The sequence below is a fragment of the Garra rufa genome, chromosome 18 (genome assembly GCF_049309525.1).
Source record: "Garra rufa chromosome 18, GarRuf1.0, whole genome shotgun sequence".
NCBI lineage: Eukaryota > Metazoa > Chordata > Actinopteri > Cypriniformes > Cyprinidae > Garra > Garra rufa.
The window spans coordinates 12,652,797-12,674,695 of record NC_133378.1 but is presented as its reverse complement, the minus strand read 5'-3'; the positions used below and the strand labels follow the sequence as shown (position 1 = coordinate 12,674,695).

General features: G+C 37.8%; 1 protein-coding gene across 1 annotated transcript in view; it reads left to right on the top strand.

Annotated features, from left to right (window-relative positions):
* Positions 1 to 21,899, top strand: part of utrn (utrophin) — a 341,497-nt gene that overhangs the window by 271,144 nt on the left and 48,454 nt on the right. Inside the window, 4 exon segments of the mRNA XM_073822647.1 lie at positions 442 to 527; positions 4,623 to 4,780; positions 10,424 to 10,590; positions 15,778 to 15,889. Of these exon segments, the coding sequence (XP_073678748.1) occupies positions 442 to 527; positions 4,623 to 4,780; positions 10,424 to 10,590; positions 15,778 to 15,889 (523 nt within the window).

The window sequence follows — 21,899 nt, the reverse complement described above, 5'->3', positions numbered from 1 at the left end:
CTTGTAATTACGAGTTCTTACGAGCAATTCTAAGAAAAACGTCAGAATTTTATTTTTATTTATTTTTAATTCAGTGGCAGATACAAGCTTCCATAGCATATGCAGTTGTTTAAATAATAACATTAAAGTTGTTTCACTATTTTGAATATTTTCAAGTCAGTGCATTTCCATTGTAAATCAGGTGGGAGACAAAGAAATCCCCACATTTTGCTGAAGGCTTGCCTGGAGCTCGCAGCTGATTGATGTGTTGTGTTTTTCAGACACTCTCAAGCTCCGATCTTGGATGCTTCCAATATGGACGCAGTCTTACACAAACTAAACACTGCTGAAATGTATTCCCAAATCGATAATGGGCAAATGTGTAGTATTGTCATGTGCTTATTGCTGCCTCTTTTTCTCTTACCCGCAATGTTTTTTGTTTTGTTTTGTTTTTTGCCACAGGGGTCGCAGTGGGAAAATCCGAGTTCTGTCCATGAAGATTGGTCTTCTCTCTCTTTGTAAGGGTCATCTGGAGGAGAAATACAAATGTAAGCTCATTTTCTCTTGTTCATAACAAATATTGAACCAAAAACAATAAGACTATTGTATATTGTTTTTCACGTATCTGTGTGTTAACATCAAATATGTCTGTAATGAGGTCTAAGGCTAAACAAGGGTTCATTATTTTTGCTGGTTGAGGTTTTTGTTTTGTATTTGCTGATAATTTGAATATCTACTGAATATTTTGGTTTTTGTGGCCTGCAGCATTGTTAGAACTCATGTGCAAATCCCAGCCTTATCCCTTTTAATGAATGTGTTTGTGAAGCACCGCAAACCCCATGATGCTCTGCCCCTTTTTTCGGTCCTGTTTTGTTTCCAAAAGCACAGTCATCTGAAAGCACAGACTGCACTCCCATGATGCACTTCCTCACGTAATTGGGCTTTTTGCTCTTTTAAGTTCTGGCTCATCTCAGGAGTCTTTACTCCTCTGAGTGATCAAAACTCGCAGTAGTCGAATCCCTGCGCTGGTTAGTTTACAAGCTGCAGCAGCGATTGTTCTTCATGTCTGAAGTACCTTAGACAGACCAGAAATGACGTACAGTGCTTGTTGAGATGGAAAACATGTTTTTTTCCATTTTCGGTCAGCAGTTTGAGGTTCACTCGGCCCGGTCAGCACTTTGTAAAGCAGAGCTGAGTGACAGACAATCACAGACGCTTTGGTGCCGGGTTTGTTCGCTGACCTTGAGTTAACACAGCGCACTGTGAAATACAGTCTGTGTGACTTTAGTTGGGTGAGTTGGACTGAGAATAGAGTTTATTGAACTGCTCTGATGCTCTCAGGACAGGGCTGGAGTTCAGCTGTGTGTGTGTGTGTGTGTGTGTGTGTGTGTGTGTAGCAGCTTTGGCAGGGGTCTGCTCTTGCTCTGGTAATCAAGGTCATCTCTGTCCCTGAGCCAAGGTCGGAAAGAAAGAGATGGATGAAAAGTGATGGAAAATGACATTTAACATTAACTGAAGGACTTTTAGATCGCTTTTAGTCTGTTCATCTACATTACATTTTCAACCATATGTAGATTACTGAAGGGATTGCTTTAAATATTCAATGAAAAAGGAAGTGAAATTATCTTTTTTTCACATAAATGATGCATGCTAGGAAGCATTTGAGCTGGGGTTGAACACTTTCATGTGAGTGGACAGATAGTGAACTCATACTGTTATGAGCTATGAAATAGCGGATATGATTTCATAGATTGACAGTATGTTTTATTCATACAGTTTAACAGAAAACTTTTAGAAAAGCTTTGACGGATGAGGCATGACGATATATATTCTTTTTTAATTAGGTAGTCTGGTATTTGTACAAAAATAAGCAGATATAGCCTTTATTATCATGAAAAAAAAATATGAAAAAATGAATATATCTGTCTAGCTAGCTGTCTAGCAGTTTGTATATCTTGTATTTTGTATATCTTGTCTGTGTCTGTATCTGTATCCAGTTGACTGTCTGTCTATCAGTATCTATATGTCTATCTGCCTGTTTGTATCTAGCTGATTGTCTGTATTCAGTTGACTGTCTGTCTGTCTGCCTCCATCTAGCTGATTGTCTGTCTATCTGTATTCAGTTGATTATCTGCCTGTCTATATCTAGCTGTATGTTTGTTGTATCTATCTCTGTCTATCTGTCTCTAGCTGACTGTCTGTATGCAGTTGACAGTCTGTCTGTATCTAACTGTCTCTGTCTGTCTGAATCTGTCTGTCTGTCTGTCTGTCTGTCTGTCTGTCTGTCTGTCTGTCTGTCTGTCTGTCTGTCTGTCTGTCTGTCTGTCTGTCTGAATCTAGCTGACTGTCTGTCTGTAGCTGACTGTCTGTATGCAGTTGTCTGTCTGTCTGTCTGTCTGTCTGTCTGTCTGTCTGTCTGTCTGTCTGTCTGTCTGTCTGTCTGTCTGTCTGTCTGTCTGTCTGTCTGTCTGTCTGTCTGTCTGTCTGTCTGTCTGTCTGTCTGAATCTAGCTGACTGTCTGTCTGTAGCTGACTGTCTGTATGCAGTTGTCTGTCTGTCTGTCTGTCTGTCTGTCTGTCTGTCTGTCTGTCTGTCTGTCTGTCTGTAGCTGACTGTGTATGCAGTTGACTGTCTGTCTGTCTGTCTGTCTGTCTGTCTGTCTGTCTCTAGCTGACTGTATGCAATTGACTGTCTGTCTGTATCTAGCTGACTGTCTCTGTCTGTCTGCCTGCATCTCAGCTGATTGTCTATCTGTATTCAGTTGACTATCTGCCTGTCTATATCTAGCCGTATGTTTGTTGTATCTATCTCTGTCTATCTGTCTCTTGCTGACTGTCTGTATGCAGTTGACTGTCTGTCTGTATCTAGCTGACTGTCTGTCTGAATCTAGCTGTCTGTCTGTCTGTCACTAGCTGACTGTCTGTCTGTCTCTAGCTGACTGTCTGTATGCAGTTGACTGTCTGTCTGTCTGTCTGTCTGTCTCTAGCTGACTGCGTATGCAGTTGACTGTCTGTCTTTCTGCCTGTATGCAGTTGACTGACTGACTGACTGACTGACTGACTGACTGACTGACTGTCTGTCTGTCTGTCTCTAGCTGACTGTCTGTCTGAATCTAGCTGTCTGTCTGTCTGTCTGTCTGTCTGTCACTAGCTGATTGTCGGTCTGTCACTAGCTGACTGTCTGTCTGTATCTAGCTGACTGTCTGTCTGTCTGTCTGTATCTAGCGGTCTGTCTGTCTGTCCATATCTAGCTGTCTGTCTGTATCTAGCTGACTGCCTGTCTGTATCCTGCTGACTGTCTAATCTGTCTGTCTCCATCCAGTTGACTGTCTGTCTGTCTGTCTGTCTGTCTGTCTGTCTGTCTGTCTGTCTGTCTGTCTGTCTGTCTGTCTGTCTGTCTGTATCCTGCTGACTGTCTAATCTGTCTTTCCGTATCTAGATGTCAGTCTGTCTTTTTGTCTTAATCCAGCTGACTGTCTAGCTGACTGGCTTTATCTAGCTGGCTGACTGTCTGTCTGTCTTTCTGTCTGTATCTAGCTGGCTGTCTATTTAGTGTACGATTTCAAATAGTATACGATATCGCTGGAAGTTAAGTCTCCCCAACTAAGCAAGCCAGAGGCGACAGCGGCAAGGAACCAAAACTCCACAGGGGACAGAAATGGAGAAAAAAACCTTGGTAGAAACCAGGCTCAGTTGGGGGAACTGGCCAGACGAAACCAGCAGTTTGTACCAATGTCAAATTTCAGAGGACTCATCAGGTTCCCACGGTCTTGCGCCGATGGCCGTCTAAGTGACGAGGTGACTGATGATCCATCTCTGGAGCTCATCTAGTTGACATTCAGGGCTATAGAGGTCATCTCTAGGTGCTGATCCACCATCTGAGCTGGGTACAGACTGGATCCGGGGAACTGCAGTGACCATCTGATCTGGATACAGACTGGATCTGGTGGCTATGATGACGTTGGAATAAGAATGAAACAGACTAATGTTAGCGTAAATGCCATTCTTCTTACGATGCAATGAGTACATCAGGTGTTATGGGAAGTGTTTCCGGTTCCGGTTGACCTAATTAATGCAGCCAGACAATCCTTTAACAGATCTGAATGATAGAAAAGTGTTAACGTTTTATGTGTAAGCCAGGTTAAAGAGATGTGTATTTGTCTGTATCCAGCTGACTGTCTAGCTGTCTGTCTGTATCTAGCTGTCTGACTGTCTATTTGTCTGTATCCAGCTGACTGTCTGCCTCTGTCTGTCCAGCTATCGATCCATCTGTCTGTTCTGTCTGCCTGTCTATCTTATGCTGTCCTTTCAATCATCCACCCATCAAAGGTGGATAAGATATCACACCTCTCTGTCTATATCTGTCTGGCTATATATCCATGAATTTGAAAAAGATGCATCTCCCTGTCTGCCACGGTTCTCAGTGTCTCATCTCTGAGGCTCTTCACACAGAACATGATTTTGCACTCTGCTACTCTGCTTTTTGTAATTGTTTTCTATGTAAACATGTGCTAGAAAGACAACTTTGGCTGTTGTGCTCACATATGTATTTTGCGATGTCATTTTTTGAATGCTGTGTAAATTATAAGTAGTTTACATTTTAAACACTTTGCAGATGATTTTTTGTATTTGTGTCTCTCTCAGGTCTGTTTAATCAGGTGTCATCAGCGGGTGATACGTGTGATCAGAGGCAGTTGGGTCTTCTGCTGCATGATGCCATTCAGATCCCTCGACAGCTGGGCGAGGTGGCTGCCTTCGGCGGGAGCAACATTGAACCCAGCGTCCGCAGCTGCTTCCAGCATGTGAGTGAACACACTCTCTCACACACACACATACGATAATCACAGTGTGTTTCTCTCTGATATGTCTGTGTTTATGAATGATGTCCTATTCAGTTATAGAGCAGTGTGAATTATTGAAGCCGTCTGCTCGGGATATCCTCATATTACCTCACAAAAGACTGTGCGTTAATGGTGTTGTCAGCATGAGTGTTCATATTTTTGTCCTCCAGGCTTTTCACTAGTGTAAATCCTACAGCAGTTAGACTGGAGGCTATAAATACACACTTTAAAGAGAGAGAGAGAGAGAGAGAGAGAGAGAGAGAGAGAGAGAGAGAGAGAGAGGGTCGCCCTGTTCAAATGACTACTGCTTGATTGTCGTTTCTGAACAATTTTCCAGGACACTCTGTCCATCCACCTGCATTTGTCTGTCCTGCATCTATCTATCTATGTGTCTGTCTGTGTGTCTGTCTGTTTGTCTGTCTGTCCAATCTGTCTTTTCGTGTCAATCTGCCATTCATCCGTCTTTCCGTCTGTCTATATCTATCTGTCTGTCTGTCTGTCTGTCTGTCTGTCTGTCTGTCTGTCTGTCTGTCTGTCTGTCTGTCCAATCTGTCTTTTCGTCTGTCAATCTGCTGTCCATCCATCTTTTCGTCCGTCCATCCGTCTATATCTATCTGTCTGTCTGTCTGTCTGTCTGTCTGTCTGTCTGTCTGTCTGTCTGTCTGTCCAATCTGTCTTTTCATCTGTCAATCTGCCGTCCATCCGTCTTTTCGTCTGTCCGTCCGTCTATATTTATCTGTCTTTGTCTCTCCAATCTGTTTTTATCTATCTATCTATCTATCTATCTATCTATCTATCTATCTATCTATCTATCTATCTATCTATCTATCTATCTATCTATCTATCTATCTATCTATCTATCTGTCTATCTGTCTATCTGTCCATTTGTCTGTCCAGTCTGTCTTTTCATCCGTCAATCTGCCTGTCTGCTCTGAGTGGTTTGATTGCTGTGTGACACTCAATGTCAAATCTGAAATGTTTTGAAGAGAGAGAAATTGTCATTTATAAATGGGTGAGGATGAAGAGGACAGATCCAATCAGAACTGACTGACAGGAAGAGCCGTGACCTCTGCAGAGAGGAGAAGAATACAGGAAACTGGAAATAAAGGCTAGGTGTGAGTTTCAGAGGAGGAACACACATTGCTGAGAAACATCACAGATGAAAGCTGAGCGCGGAAATAAACGAATGATGAAAGACAGATGAGTGGAGGGATGACAGACAGACAGTCAAGAAACGCTGTCACACCTGAAGCCATTTACAGTCCGTCAGTGCTGATGGATGGAATCACCCAAACGTTCAGTTTCCCTTTCCTTTCCTCCGTCTCTTTCTTTTGTTTCTCGTGAGTGTCTTATGGGAAACAAAACATGTCAACAGGTCAGAGCAGTTCAGAGCTGTAGATTATGACATCACAACCTCAACAAAGCGTGGGTTTTGTCTCTCAATTCTAAGTGACATTTAAAGCCTTTTGCGTCAGTACATCCACTGCTGACATCAGTGCCAAGAGTGGAATGTTGTTGCTGTACAACAGATGAATTCCTGCCAAATCCCCTTCACCACTGTCTTATTTTATAATTGATTTGCCTTTGTCTTGTTTGTTTTGTAAATTTGAAATACTGTTTACCACAGAGTTCAAATAATTACAGGAATGTTCCAGGATCAAAACGAGCTCCATAGGCCGCAAATTTGGCATTCTGACGATACCACAGAAAATAATTTCAGCTCAGTTCTCAGTTTGTAAAAACAAATACAAAGCATATTTACAGTAATGTACTTACAATGGAAGACAAAGCCAGGATAAACATTAAAATACAAGCTGTTTTATAGTATAACCAGCTCAGCTTAAAATGTTGTCATTTTTTAAGAAATTCAAACAATAAATATCATTTTTGGCTATTTTAATGCGTCGTGACAGATCGCTGTATTGCCTTTGATCAATCAAACAGGTGAGCCGATTGTCTTTTCTTCTTTATTTAAAGCACAAAAATGAACATGAATGAATATCAGAACGTATTTTATTTCAACCACAGAAGGTCGTCAATACACACAATTTAAGTCCAGTTTAAGTCCACCTAAGTTAATCTACTCTCCTGTTTGTATGTCGGACAAAATGGTGAATTTGGCGTAATGATTGGTCCGATTGCCTGTCAATCAAGATGTTTGCGAAGGGTCAATTGGCAGTGGGTGGAGTCACACAGACCAAACTAAAAAACAGAAATTTCGACACAAATCGGACATTTCAAAGTAGAATAACTGAGATTGTTTTTTTGTTTTATTGGAGCAAAGAGCATGTGAACTTAAAATATTTTCTAAATATCTGCAATATTATAGTATTTTATGCTTTAACACAGTAAATAAAACTACATACAGAAGCTTTAATAGGAAAGTTCACCCAAAAATTTAAATTCAGTCATTAGTTACTCATCTCTTTGCATTTCAAGACTGTATGAGTTTTTGTAGAGTTTGAAAAATGTTTAAGTTAATGTTTAATTTCTGTTTCTCCACCCCCAATAATGAGTAATTAATGACTTGGGTGAACTATTCCAATGTGAATCATTTGAAAACCTCATCTCTGTGAAGATTTAACCAATCTTTCAGCTTCATAACCATGAAAAGGCATTAACCCCATTAACTTTGCCATTTATTTGTGCAATAGTACCAGAAAGAGTGTTTACACACAGAGAAATGTACTTTGGAATTACAACGGTAATTATGTCTCAGTAACCTTCGTCCATATTCCCACGGCTAAATAAATGATTTAGAGGCTCTACAGCTCAAATAATACATCTATTATACAAACTAAATAAATAAATAATACTCAAGCAGCACATTACTGCTTTTAAACCCTTCAGAATGTCTTGCCTCATTGATGTCCATTGAAAGTACATTGCTGTTTATACACTTTATCCTGTTGTTTTCATTAACCGAGGGACATGTCTGTATTATTTCCTGTGCTAATGTCACCGATTCTGTTCATGAAATGTTTAATGAACCTGGCACTACTGAGAATTCAGAGATGGGCTTTATCACAGATGAAATGTAATATGTGACCCTGGACCACAAAACCAGTCATAAGGGTCTTTTTTTTTTTTTTTTTTTTGGAAACTGAGATTTATAAACGAATAAATAAGCTTTCTATTGATGTATGGTTTATTAGAATATTACAACTATTATTAAGTTGGCTTGAGAAAGACGTATGCGCAGTACTGCTCATTCGCACTAGCTGATCTAGCCTGAAAAATAACCTTTTTTTAATGCTATTGGAGCACAAGGAGCATTTTTCATGAGGCAGTTCTTGTCAGATTTCATTGGTGATTTCAAATATGAAATTTAATCGTAAGCTGGGTGAGCAGTTTTGGAGAATTTGAACTTGCATGCCCGAGAGGCGTTTCAAAGATGGCCGCCGAGTGACATGACTTGCCTTAAAGGGACTTTGATTGACGGAATGTTCAAATGAGCCAAGACTATTCAAACTCCAACTGTCAAAACTCCCAGAATCCCTTGAGACTCAATCAAACTTCCTTTCTATGAACTATATTTATAATCCATTTATCTATTCAAGCCTAGCAACTAGAATCATGCTAGTAACATGCTAATAACTTGCTAATCATGGTAGAAACATGCTAACAACATGTTAACAACATGATTATTGGACTAGCAACATGTTAACAACACGCTAATCAGGCTATAAACATGTTAACAACATGTTAATCATCTTAGTAACTTGCTAATCATGCTAGTGACATTCTAATCATATTAGCTACATGCTAGTAACATTCTAATCATGATAGAAACATGTTAACAACATGCTAATCATGTTAGAAACATGCTAGTGCCTTGTTAATCATGCTAGAAACATGTTAGAAACGTGCTAATGATGCTAGAAACATGTTAACAACATGATTATTGGACTAGCAACATGTTAACAACACGCTAATCAGGCTATAAACATGTTAACAACATGTTAATCATCTTAGTAACTTGCTAATCATGCCAGTAACATTCTAATCATGTTAGAAACATGTTAACAACATGTTAATCATGTTACAAACATGCTAGTGCCTTGTTAATCATGCTAGAAACATGTTAGAAACGTCCTAAGCATGCTAGCTACATGCTAGTAACATGTTAAATAAGTTAGAAACATGCTAATCATGTTAGATACATGCTAGTAACTGGCTAACCATGCTCGCTATATGCTAGTAACATGTTAAATAAGTTAGAAACATACTAATCATGTTAGATACATGCTAGTAACTGGCTAATCATGCTTGCTACATGCTAGTAACATGTTAAATAAGTTAGAAACATACTAATCATGTTAGATACATGCTAGTAACTGGCTAATCATGCTCGCTACATGCTAGTAACATGTTAAATAAGTTAGAAACATACTAATCATGTTAGATGCATGCTAGTAACTGGCTAATCATGCTCGCTACATGCTAGTGACATGTTAAATAAGTTAGAAACATGCTAGCTACATGCTAGTAACATGTTAAATAAGTTAGAATAATGCTAATCATGTTAGATACATGTTAGTAACTGGTTAATCATGCTAGTAACATGTTAAATAAGTTAGAAACATGCTAGCAACATGCTAGTAACTGGCTAATCATGCTTGCTACATTCTAGTAACATGTTAAATAAGTTAGAAACATACTAATCATGTTAGATACATGCTAGTAACTGGCTAATCATGCTCGCTACATGCTAGTAACATGTTAAATAAGTTAGAAACATGCTAGCAACATGCTAGTAACTGGCTAATCATCCTAGCTACGTGCTAGTAACATGTTAAATAAGTCAGAAACATTCTAGCAACATGCTAGTAACTGGCTAATCATGCTAGCTACATGTTAAAACATGCTATCTATCCATTTATCCATCCATCCATCCATCTGACAGACTGTATTGCCTTCAAAACATTCAAGCCTTAAACTTTAAAATTATAAACTTAAATCATTTTTGGACTGAAAACCATAATTTCTTTTTAAAAATCTTTTAAACTTTTTCACACTTTCTGATCAGGCTTTTTCAAGCCAACTATTTGAAAATCTGCAATCTGAGGGTGCAAAAAAATCAAAATACTGAGAAAATCGCCTTTAAAGTTCAAATGAAGTTCTTAGCAATGCATATTACTATTTAAAAAATAAGTTTTGAGATATTTCTGGTAGGGAATTTGCTAAATATTTTTATGGAACATGATCTTTACTTAATAACCTAATTTGTCCCATACAATGTATTGTTGGCTATTGCTACAAATATACCTGTGCCACTTAAGACTGGTTTTGTGGTCCAGAGTCACATATTCTTACAGTTAGCTAATATTCCTATCATTGCACTGGTTAAAAATCACCCGGTAAATGCAGCCAGTGTGACTGAATCATGCTCCGTCTTCACAGAAATATTTATGAGGCTGTTATATCTCTATAAATGCAGCCATGCGATTGACAGTCATTTACGGCGGCCTGGTAGGAAATGCTCCGTCCATCATCTTGATTTCAGAAAGGCCTGCATTGTTTATGAGTTATTCTCTCATGCCGTTTATGGGCTTTTTGGAATCCCTCCCTGATTGGCTATTTGTGCTTGCTCATTTTTCTCAGGTGACCAATAAGGTTGAGCTGGAGCCCAGGCAGTTTATAGATTGGATGAGGCTGGAGCCGCAGTCGATGGTTTGGCTTCCGGTCCTGCACAGAGTGGCGGCGGCAGAAACAGCCAAACACCAGGCCAAGTGCAATATCTGTAAAGAGTTCCCCATTGTGGGCTTCAGGTACGCACACTCACACACACACACACACACACACACTCACACACCCTGAGGAGGCTTATTTGAAAATAATGACAAGTTGACTGTACATTACGAATCAAAGAAGAACTGCCACAAGCTTTGTTCTTGCGTTTATGGTAAATGCAACAGATTTGAGAAGTGGGAAATTCTGACACGCTTTAAAAACGTTCTACTAGACAAAGCATCAAACAAATCTGTGAGAGATTTAAGACACACACACGGGTGCGCGCCACGCTGTCTGAGAGCAAAAAGGTTAGATGCACTCCTGAGGCCCAACATTCATCTAAATGTCAGCATCTGATAGCACTCTAATAAGAGAGAGACTGATGAAAGAAAAGGAGGATAGACGCTATTCAGACTGATCTCTGATCAGTTCTGACACTTTTAAAAGTTCAACTCTAAACTAGGGCTGCGAGTGTTAACATTAATGTTTGAGATGACTTCAGAACATTTACTGTCATTGAGCAGGAAAGGGGTGATTTTAGGATTTCAGCATTTGGCTTGTGATGCATCTCAGAATTTTTATCACAGGATCAAATGTTGCTCGACAGATAAAAAAAAAATGTTAAAATTGTATATGTTTGTATGTGTTTGTCTGTAGATGTGTATTAGTAATGGTGGCAAAGTTGGTTATATATTGAGTTGTAGTGTCACTGGGAGGAAAAAAACACATTTTGATATTTTGTCCTACTGGCTTGGTTTATTTATATTTATGGTTAGTTGCATTATAAATGAATTTATTAATGTATTAAATGTATTTAAATTAATTAAATATATATAGATATATATAGTCAAATAATGTTATTGTATTTATTAGATAGTTAATGCATTAACCAACATTACCTAACAATTACCAATACAATTGTTACAGTATTTATTTTCTTTGTTAATAAATAAAAATACAGTGTTAGTTCATAATAGCTCAGGTCGATTAAATAATAATAACAGATGCAACTTTTAATTTCAATAATGTATTAGTAACATTAACATTAATAAATGCTTTAGAAATGTTTGTTAACTAATGTAGATATCCAAAAGCAATTAAGCTGTTACCATTATCTGTGACCCTGGACCACAAAACCAGTCTAAAGTAGCAATAGCCAAATATACATTGTATGGGTCAAAATGATCGATTTTTCATTTGTGCCAAAAATCATTAGGATATTAAGTAAAGATCATGTTCCATGAAGTTATTTAGTAAATTTCCTACTGTAAATATATCAAAACTTATTTTTTGATTAATAATATGTATTAATAAGAACTTCATTTGGACAACGTTAAAGGCAATTTTCTCAACATTTTTTCAAATAGTTGTAACTATACATCAATGGGAAGCTTATTTGTTCCACTTTCAGATGATGTATAAATCTCAATTCACAAAAAAATGGCCCTTTTGACTGATTTTGTGGTCCAGGGTCACATATAGTATGTAAAATAAGTTTAGTTTGGAAGTGTATAATAAATTAGCAATTAAAGTGTATAATTACTGCCAGAATGCTAGCCAGAATACATTCATTAATTGTAGAAATAGTAACTTTCTGTTGTAGAATTGAATGGTTGTTGAAGCTCAGCTTTGCTATATGTAAAACACTGTATTGATAGTAATAATGGTGAAAACCACCAGAAGACTGTAGTAATTATAGCAATAAAATATTTTTATTGCATCATTATATTTTAATATAATATTTAGTTTCCTTGCTTCAAAGGCGAGCCAGAATTTATTGTCAGCATTAATATCAGCAGTATGCACATGTACAGCACCATAAATGCAGGTGAAACATAATGAAACATGTAAGAGTGATGTATCATGTATTAGTTCGTCATCATAGCCTCCATGGTGTATTTTAAACAGCCACTGTGTGCTCCTGTCACAATAGGTAGTGACCTTTTCAAATGTCATGCATACATACATAATGTCTTTGTATTCCTGTTAACCCTGCCATATTTGGCATCTTTGGCTAAGACACACTGACGGCCTCCTCCGTCTCTGGAGGACTGAGCGCATCAGAGCACGCCATCTTGTTTTCTGAGATGTTTCGTTGAGGCAGAGATTCAGTCGGACGTTTGACGGAGGAGATACGGGCCGAGTTTTGTCAGTGATGGATAGTAGAGGAGACTAAATGGAATGAGAGAGAGAAACGGAGAAAAAATAAAGTCTGACTCAGTCAAGCTGGATTTATTGAAATAACTTTCAGAAATCCTGGGGCGTAATTCTGTTAAACTGATGAATTCACTTACAAAGCCATGCAAATGTAATTAATTGTTTAGCAGATTAAGAGTTGTTAATTGCTAAAGCAGTAATCCACAAGAGACTGTGCATTACAGTGATTTTGCCACGGTTAAAGGTTAAGCGGTTCATTGCGGTTAAGCGGTATTCCCTTAGCACTAATAAATGACTTTTTACAAGTGCTTTTGTAAATTGGTGCTGTCGTCCGAGAGCAGCGTGTCTGTGAGTGACCAAAGTTAAATTTGGCTTAAGCGATATCACCCCTCACTCGTGCCTTCTTGACTGTTCTATAAATAAATATGTCCGGTCAATTAAAAGTTTAATTAAATAATCCAAAGTGGACTGTCAGTTGAACGTTTAATGACTAAAAAACTTGGTCCACACATGTTGCCATCAAATAAAATATGCCAACTTGCTACTGTGAACAAAAGCTTGCAATGCTTGCCCCGCCTACAGGGTCTTCTGATTGGTCCACTGTTTTGGAACTGACATTGATGAGCAGTGCTACGTGTAAAAGTTAAAATACTTGATGCAGTGTTTTAAAAATGCAGCACTCGTGTGAGATACTGTAAAAGACATTAGACATTTACATAGAAAACAATAGAAGAGTAGCGCATTGCGCATTATTACCTGCATCTGATAGCAGAATTCATTCTTCAGGTCAGTCTTATATTCATAATCACAAAATTGGTTTAAATAACTACTGAGGAAAGCCATATCTTTGTCTTTGTCCTTTTAACAGTTAACAGGACTTCCTGTGACAGCACTAGTCAATGCATCTTATAATAATGATGTCCTTGTTTCAGTCCCTTTCAATATAAAACTCCTTGCAACTCACTCATAAAGACAGTCGTAATAATGTAACTTTCTCTGAAGGTGAAATCATAACTTAACAGACCCTTTCTCAATACCAAATGCAGTATATTACGTATATAACATATTATTTATTGAACAGTAATATATAAATGGACAACAATAGCTTTTTTAAAGTATAATAAGCTTGTGCAATGACAAATAAAAACATGCAAAAGTAGAAAAGCAGCACAAGATTTAATTACATATAGGCCAAATCGATTTGCTTTAGAACAAGTAAAAGATAAATAAGACCAAAGATTGCCTGTTTAATATAACCAAAGTGAATTATACCTTGTGTAACACCATCTACATCAGAGCCGGCGGCAAATTCCCGATGGACTGGTCAAAATAAAGCTGTTTTCGGTGGGTTCATAAGCGACGAATGGCTTCTGACAGCCTGGAGCTTACATTTCTGAACACGTCTAAACAAATTGTGAAACGAGCTCTATCTTTATATATAAATTACATATTTGAGGTCTAAACAACTACATTCTCACAACAATAATAACAATAATATTGTAAAATTATAGTAGGTTGCATATATATGCATTTTTGTACTAATTAAGATATTTTGCTTTCGCACCTAGAAGTTTCTGTAACATTCTGGAATACTGTCATATTCTAGCGTTTTCAATCAATAATCCAGCATACACCGTTGAGTGATAGCACATTAGCTTGTGTAAGTTTCCAACATTTTTTTGTTTTCATGAGCACTGTTAAAGGGTTAGTTAACCTAAAAATTAGCCCATTATTTACTCACCCTCCAGGCATCCTAGGTGTTATAATACTTCCTTCTTTCAGATGAATGCAATCGGAGTTATATGAAAAATTATCCTGGCACTTCCAACCTTTATAATGGCGGTGGGTGTTTCTCTTCTTCAGTCCAAAACAAGTCCAATAATGTGCATCCAACCATAATAAAAAGTGAGTGGCACATGCAACACGGACTAAAGTGTCCTCCCGCACCAAACCGGAGCTGTGTGAGGCACTTTTTATTATGGATGGATGCACTTTATTGGACTTGTTTTGGACTGTTGAAGAGAAACACCCATCTATGCCATTATAAAGCTTGGAAGCTCCAGCATAATTTTTAATATAACTCAGATTGCATTTGTCTGAAACAAAGAAGTCTCATACACATAGGATGCCTGGAGGGTGAGTAAATAATGGGCTAATTTTCATTTTTGGGTAAACTAACCCTTTAATGATACACAGCAAGTAGTGTGTTTTCGTGTTTATCATGTCAAACTTCATAAAGAAATATTACAAATAAAAGCTTAACTAAGCTTAAAAAACAAATTAGTTTTTAGAGTGTTATTGTAAAATTGTTTTATTGTTTAATAAGCTTTAGAACAGCCATTAACTGCTGTAAAATCACTGTAACATGCAGTCTCAAGGCTTATTGCTTTATTTTTCAATATCTTCAAACTTCATCAAGTTGAATTTTAAATCAGTTTCATAATATCTCATCCCCAACTTGCGGAAACTAATATAAAAGCTCTTGACCAAAATACTGATGGCGTGATATTTAGTCATTCTCAGCAGGGGCCTCAGTGTTATATTGTCCTTTCAGATGGGCCGCCCCAGAGAGAAAAGGAGCTGTTTTGGAAAATGCAGCAGCTTTTTACTGTCATATCATTTATGCAGCAGTGCGCTGGAAATATTGCACACTGGAGGAATTAAATTCTATTGAATTTGCATTTTCTGGGGAGACCAGAAGAAACCAAAAACAAACAACACACAGTGTGCTGTCTTCCTCCACACTCCATTTACATTTATATGAAGAAAATCTGTGAAATAAAAACACTTCTAAACTGTGTGGTAATGATGTTATTGAATCGAGCGTGACGTGACTGGAGTGAATGAGTATTCTCAAGAGGGCTGTCAGTTTCAGACACATTCAATAACAAGTGGATAATAGTTTGACATAAACTACAAAATTGCTGTTTTGGGGTTATGGGCATAATAAATACAAAAAATTAAAATTCTGTCAATGATTTCCTGTGTAAAACAGAAGTGCACACTGCGTTTCCATACAATGAAAGCGTATCTTACTAACCGTCAGTGTTTTCTTTCTCTCTTTGCAGATATCGCAGTTTGAAGCACTTCAACTATGATGTTTGCCAGAGTTGTTTCTTCTCTGGTCGCACAGCGAAGGGGCATAAACTGAACTACCCCATGGTGGAGTACTGCACACCGGTGAGTTAGTAGCGATTGAAAGTCTACCCCTCTCATGCAATCTCTCAATACCCATCAAATTAAGGCATGTGTAATGAAGCTTGCAAATTGGAGCTCATAAAAGAGACATTTTGCATGAATAGGCATTACAGTGGGCATTCAGTAGTGGTAGAGCTGTGGCTCTGTTCCAAAACCTACTGTCCTGCCTTCCTATCTACAGCTAACTTTCGAGACAGCAAACTGTCTGAAATGAAACTGCAACTAATTTGAAGCTCACTACATTATCAGAGTTTTGGCTAACATTCTGGCAAGGTTCCTTCAAAGTTATGAACAAACATTTTACAGTTGCATTGAGGGTTTGTTCTAAGTTATCTGATCTTTATTAATGTTTTTAGAATGGTAGTATGTTTATTTATACACAGTTATTGGACTATTTTTTTCTGAGATGTCCTAGGAAAGTTACTGCTTACTCTGTTTTAAAATGTTCAGAGCAAACATTCAAAAGTAACATTTCCATAATGCTTGCAAAAGACTATTCCTTTAATGTTTAGGTTTGCACGTTTGTTTTAAAGCATAAATATGTAATGTCGCCATAGCCTAATGGGAACGCTATAAAATATCTTTTGTTAGCTAGGTAGGTGGAAACTTCTCATGTGAAGCACATGATTTCAGGTGTAGGGTTTGGTGTTAGCATGTTGATAATAAGCTGACAGCATGGTACTCTAATGAGCATAAAAACACAGCTGGCACAAATATTGTGTATGAAGAACATTTTTAATTCAGTGAAGGACATATGTGAAGCTGCCTTAGAATTGTACCTCTCATAGGAGGCGTAATCCTGCTAACTACTCTTTGGAAGAGCATCATTTAGTTTTTATTCCAGCTGGGACTGTGATGTGTGGTCGGTGAACAATAGCTCACGGTACGAGAGTAATGGCAAAGGTTAGCTTCTCCTCCACCGCTGCAGGCGAGATGGAGATTAGTTAAAACTCAGAGGGCCTTGATCTATTAGCTTCAGCAGCAGGATTTCCTCCCACCTCCACAACATGAGCTGTGTGAAACCTGAAATTTAAGGTGTTCAATTCAACAGTTCAGTTTCAGAGCGTGAAATTGAAAAGCTGTCACTGTCATTGTTCAGCATGATAAACTTATTTGTGTTCTGTTCGACTAAGAGCAATTTCAGTGAAATTAGACAGAATAATAATACAAATTAAAAAAGCAATTATAACTGGCACTTTAGCAAAAAAAATTGCCTTTTTATATTAGTCATACAGATGACTTATTGGAGGGTTATCTAGTGTGCATTCGTCGTCTGGTTCCACTAAACAAGAAAATATTGAAGAATATTCATGCTGCTCTTTTCCATACAAGGAAAATGGCCAAATGATGTTATTGCAATGAATGGAAGAAGTGGCAGTTCTTGATTTTATTGATTGGTTTTGAGATGTCAGAGTTGCAGTCAAAAACAAATTTAATTGTTAGAAATGGGCTGGGTTTTAGCAAACTAATTAATGGGAGAAGTCTAGCATATATCACTAGAGAGAAGTCTGGAAGATCGAGTTATGGCATTTTGAATAGATATTACAAGGTCAAATTAAATGTTTTAGTTCGCATAAAACATGACATTTCCTGTTGCCAGCAGGTGGTGCTATGACAATAACTGAATATTGGCCTTAAAATGTGTTCAGGCTAGGATTTTTATCAAACGTGTGAAGTTTGGGGCAGATCAGACATTGTATGTCTGAGTTACAACAACTTCCTTTTTCATTGCAAAACATCAGACTTCATCAGGCCGCCAAAGACACTCGTCCTTTAGCAAAAACTCAAGATCTTCGCAATTTAACATCGCAAAAGCCATTAGATTAGACTGACCAAACATAATGTTGATATCATTAAATTTCTAGGAGGAGTTTGTTACAGAGTAAAACGTGTCACTTCCTTTTGCCAGCAGATGGCGCTATGACTATAACTGAATATAGGCATGTAGATGTTTTCAGGTCTGTAGTCTTATCAAACTTGTGAAAGTTTGGGCAGATCAGACGTTGTATGCCTTAGTTATATTTTGCTATTTAACATCAAAAAGGGCTTTAGATTACACTAACCAAAATTGGTGTTGATCTGATGAAATCTCTAGGAGGAGTTCGTTAAAATACAACACTTGAAAATAGCAAACATGACACTAAATGTTTAGAGAAAATTCAAAATAACTGACTTCCTGTTGGGTTTCAAATTTTGCTCCAAGATACTTTTTTCTAGGTATTGATGTGTTACATCTCTTTATCGAAATTCATACATGTATGTGAAACATAGTCTGAGGGGCACTTAGTTGAATGTGTATAGGTGGCGCTTTTTGCCACACCAACTTCTGAAACCTATATCAGACTTAATTTTCACCACTATTAGCATGTGTGCAAAGTTTCAAGAGTTTTTAAGCACATTTAGGCACTAAAAACTGCAATTAATTTAGAAGAAGAAACTAATTTCAGTTCCAAGAGAAACAAATGCAGCGATGAATCATTTAAATTATGATGCATGAAATGTGTTTAAAAACTAGACTGGGTGAATTTTCTTTTCATACCGACTTAAAACTTCAGAAAGCATCATAAAAGTAGTCCGTAAGTCTTCTGAAGACCTGTGATAGCTTTGTGTGAGAAACAGACTAATTCCAAAAGCTCATTAGCATATGCATATTCAAACTTCAGAATTAGAGAAATGGTCTTTATGTTATCCGAGTAACCAGACTGTTCCTTGTTTGATCTCAGCTAGCAGTGAGCCACTATAGTGACCTTGAACAAAACACTTAACCCCAGGTTTCTCCATGTGGATCAGTTCTGTAATAAGGTTATGGTGCTGTTCTATGGAGCGTCACGTAAAGTACTACTGGCCTCAGAATATCGATCACATGTGTGATATTACTTTTATACAGCATTTCTATAAAGAAGAAGTTAATATCGAGTGACATTTCCAACACAATACGGCTGGCTCTTTTTGCTTCACCAACAAAATCGTTTACAATGTTGTGAGCTATAGAATTGTAATTCTAGATGAGAAAAGTGATACAGTGAAACGATTGAGTGCACAGACAACGACGCTCGGCCTATTAAATTACTGGACTAGAACTAACTGTTTTATAATAAGACAGCGCTGAGCTAGAAAATGCTTTCTGAAGCCCTACAGCCGCTACTTAACATTATCAAGTGACTGATTTATTGTTTTTTTGTTTGGATGTGAACTCTCGTTTCTCCATCATCTCTTTCCGGTCATTTGTTGGCTCTGTTTTTGGTTTGGCATTCAGCGGGGCAGCAGTAATCCTGAATTCATCACTCCTGTCAGACCTCTATCACACGGACCACCAGCAGTCGTGAAGTGTTCACGTACCTTCAGCTTGACGGGAAGAGAATGCCTTTCATTTCCTTTCAAACCGACATATCCCAGATACCCCAGTCCAGAAACACACACACCTAACTATAAAACGAATTTACCTTCGATTCAACAGCAAATACTGTCATCAGCATTCGGAGAGCAGAAGATCAATATTGAACAGAATATGCTTTTGTGGCCCTCGCTTGGGCTGTTACGCCGTTATTGCTTTTTCATTGTGGTGATATTGCTTTTTGTTGTTGTGATATGGTTTTTATTAGTTGTGGGATACAAACAGTTTCTTTATCCTAGTGTCAGAGTAAATGAGTAATGTGCTGTGTTCAACCCGTGCTTTCAGCAGGAACTTCAGCCCTTTTTAAAAGGAAAACTTCACCCAAACATAGGAAAAACACCATTTATTCTCATTTACGCATGTTATTATATTTGTCGGTTTGATTTTTTTCCTTTTTACCATTGAAAACCCAATGTGCAAATTGATGCCTGAAGTTTTTACAACAAGATTTTATCCGTTTATGTTAACTGAATGAGGCCAGTTGAAAGTATGTAGCTTTGGGTTATCAAGTTAAAAAAAAGCATAAAAAGCACCATAATAGCACCATACAAGACTTAATACTACACATACTGCATACATATCATAAAAGGTCAGATGCCAGTAACTCTGGTTGACCCTCCAATATACCACACACGGGGTAAAAGGCTCACCAGCATGGGGCAAAAGGCACACAGTATTGATACAAATACTTTAGCTAAAATAATGTTAATACTTGTTTAAAACAATCAATTTAGCAAAGGTTGTACTATTTTTGCATATTTTGATAAATGAAAGAATGTTTGTTCAATAAATGTACTGCCATTAAAATGTTATTATAAAATAATATATTTTTAAATACAGAAACAAAATCATTTTAAAAAGTAAAGATTCTGAAAGTATTATAGGGGACCCCATAGTAATTTAATATAGATTTACAATAGTAACAACAAATGATATTTTATTATATGATATGATTGATATCATGTTTTAAATATGATGATTGCATTCAAAGGCATTTTGCCTTATTCTTTCAACATGGAAGTAAACCTATGGGCAAAACTTCCGGTTTATTAGCCGGTATAGGGAAATGACAAGAAGGATGCAGTAAACGGTTATACTGTTTCTACTACAAACCAGTGTCTTCATAATTAAGTACATTAAAATAATATGGTAAGGCAAAATCACAGCTAAAAATAGCAGGCATGGATGAGACCAGAAGCCAGACCCATAAAATTTAGAAATGGCCATGCCCAATCTTACAGGAAAAATCAGGTGGATTGGGTGGGGGAAAAAAATTCTGGAACCGTTAGCATGCTGTTGGCATAAAACCTAGTTGTGCACCAAATTTGCATATTTGCATGTGGAATTTGACAGCTAGCTGGTATTTCTCATACAAAAGGCTAAAGAAATTGTAACATGAGTTTCTATCCTTCAGCTCCACCATGTTGAACTTTTAAAGTGGTTGTGAGATCTGGAGTTCATGGGTTCTGTTAGTCTGCGACTTGACTTGAGAGTTTAGCAGACCGAACAGGAGAGACAGAATCCCTCTAATGCATGGGCTGTCACATCCTTGTTTTTCAGTTGGTTTCCCAGTCTGCAGGAGAAATATGATTTGGTTGGTGAATATGTGCAGATTAGGGAGACTTTGTGTGGAGACACAGACTGAGAAATCCTGGACTGAAACACCTCAGCTCGGCTCAGTAGTCAAATGGAGAATGAGATGAGTGTGGATGGACGGATCAGTGCTGGATGTGCATGCTTGAGAGAAAAAAGTATAGTAGTGATGGGCTAATGAGCTCTGTGCTCTCATTACACTGCATTTCACTCCAACTGACCTAAAACGTGTGTGCGCATACCGCTTGTGCCTACTAACACCTCTGCTGCTAATTTTATGCCCTTCTAAATATAAAAGAGTGGAAACTTGTGTTTTTCAGGTCAGAGCTACTATGTAGAGAAGCTTCAGCCGCTATTCCCATTTGTTAGCTAAAGCAATGATGCAAGTGTGTGTTTGTATGTCACCTCATTAGAGGAAATATGAGTTGTACCTTCTGGATGGTTTCCAAGGCTTTGTTACTGTATGCAGTTGCTAGGGTGTTCTGGGATGGTTTCTCAGTTGTTGGCTTTCTGGCGCAGACTGAAGATTTTTCTGCCAAGTCTCTGTGGTGTTCTGATCTCTGTGACACAGTGAGTCTCTCCGAAAATGCAAGTCATTACACTTTTGTTAGGTGAAAACAGGCAACTGTCTTTTTCTTCAGTCATAAGGAAATTGATTTTTGAGGAAAACATTTCAGGATTTCTCTCCATATAATGGACTTTTATGGTGCCCCCAAGATTGAACTTCCAAAAGAGCTCTTTTCAACCTCAAACACTCGTCTTGTCTAGCTATGCATTAACTCTGTGTATTCCGGTTCAAGACAGTTAGGGTATGTCAAAAAACTCCCATCTCATTTTCTCCTCCAACTTCAAAAGCGTCCTACATTGCTGTTTTTATTTTTTATTTTTTGTAAAAGGCATTTGACCTTATTTGCGTGTTCACTTTGTAAACACTGGGTCGGTCCTTCTGCAGCGATGTAGGATGATTTTAAAGTTGGAGGTGAAAATGAGATGAGAGTTTTTCGA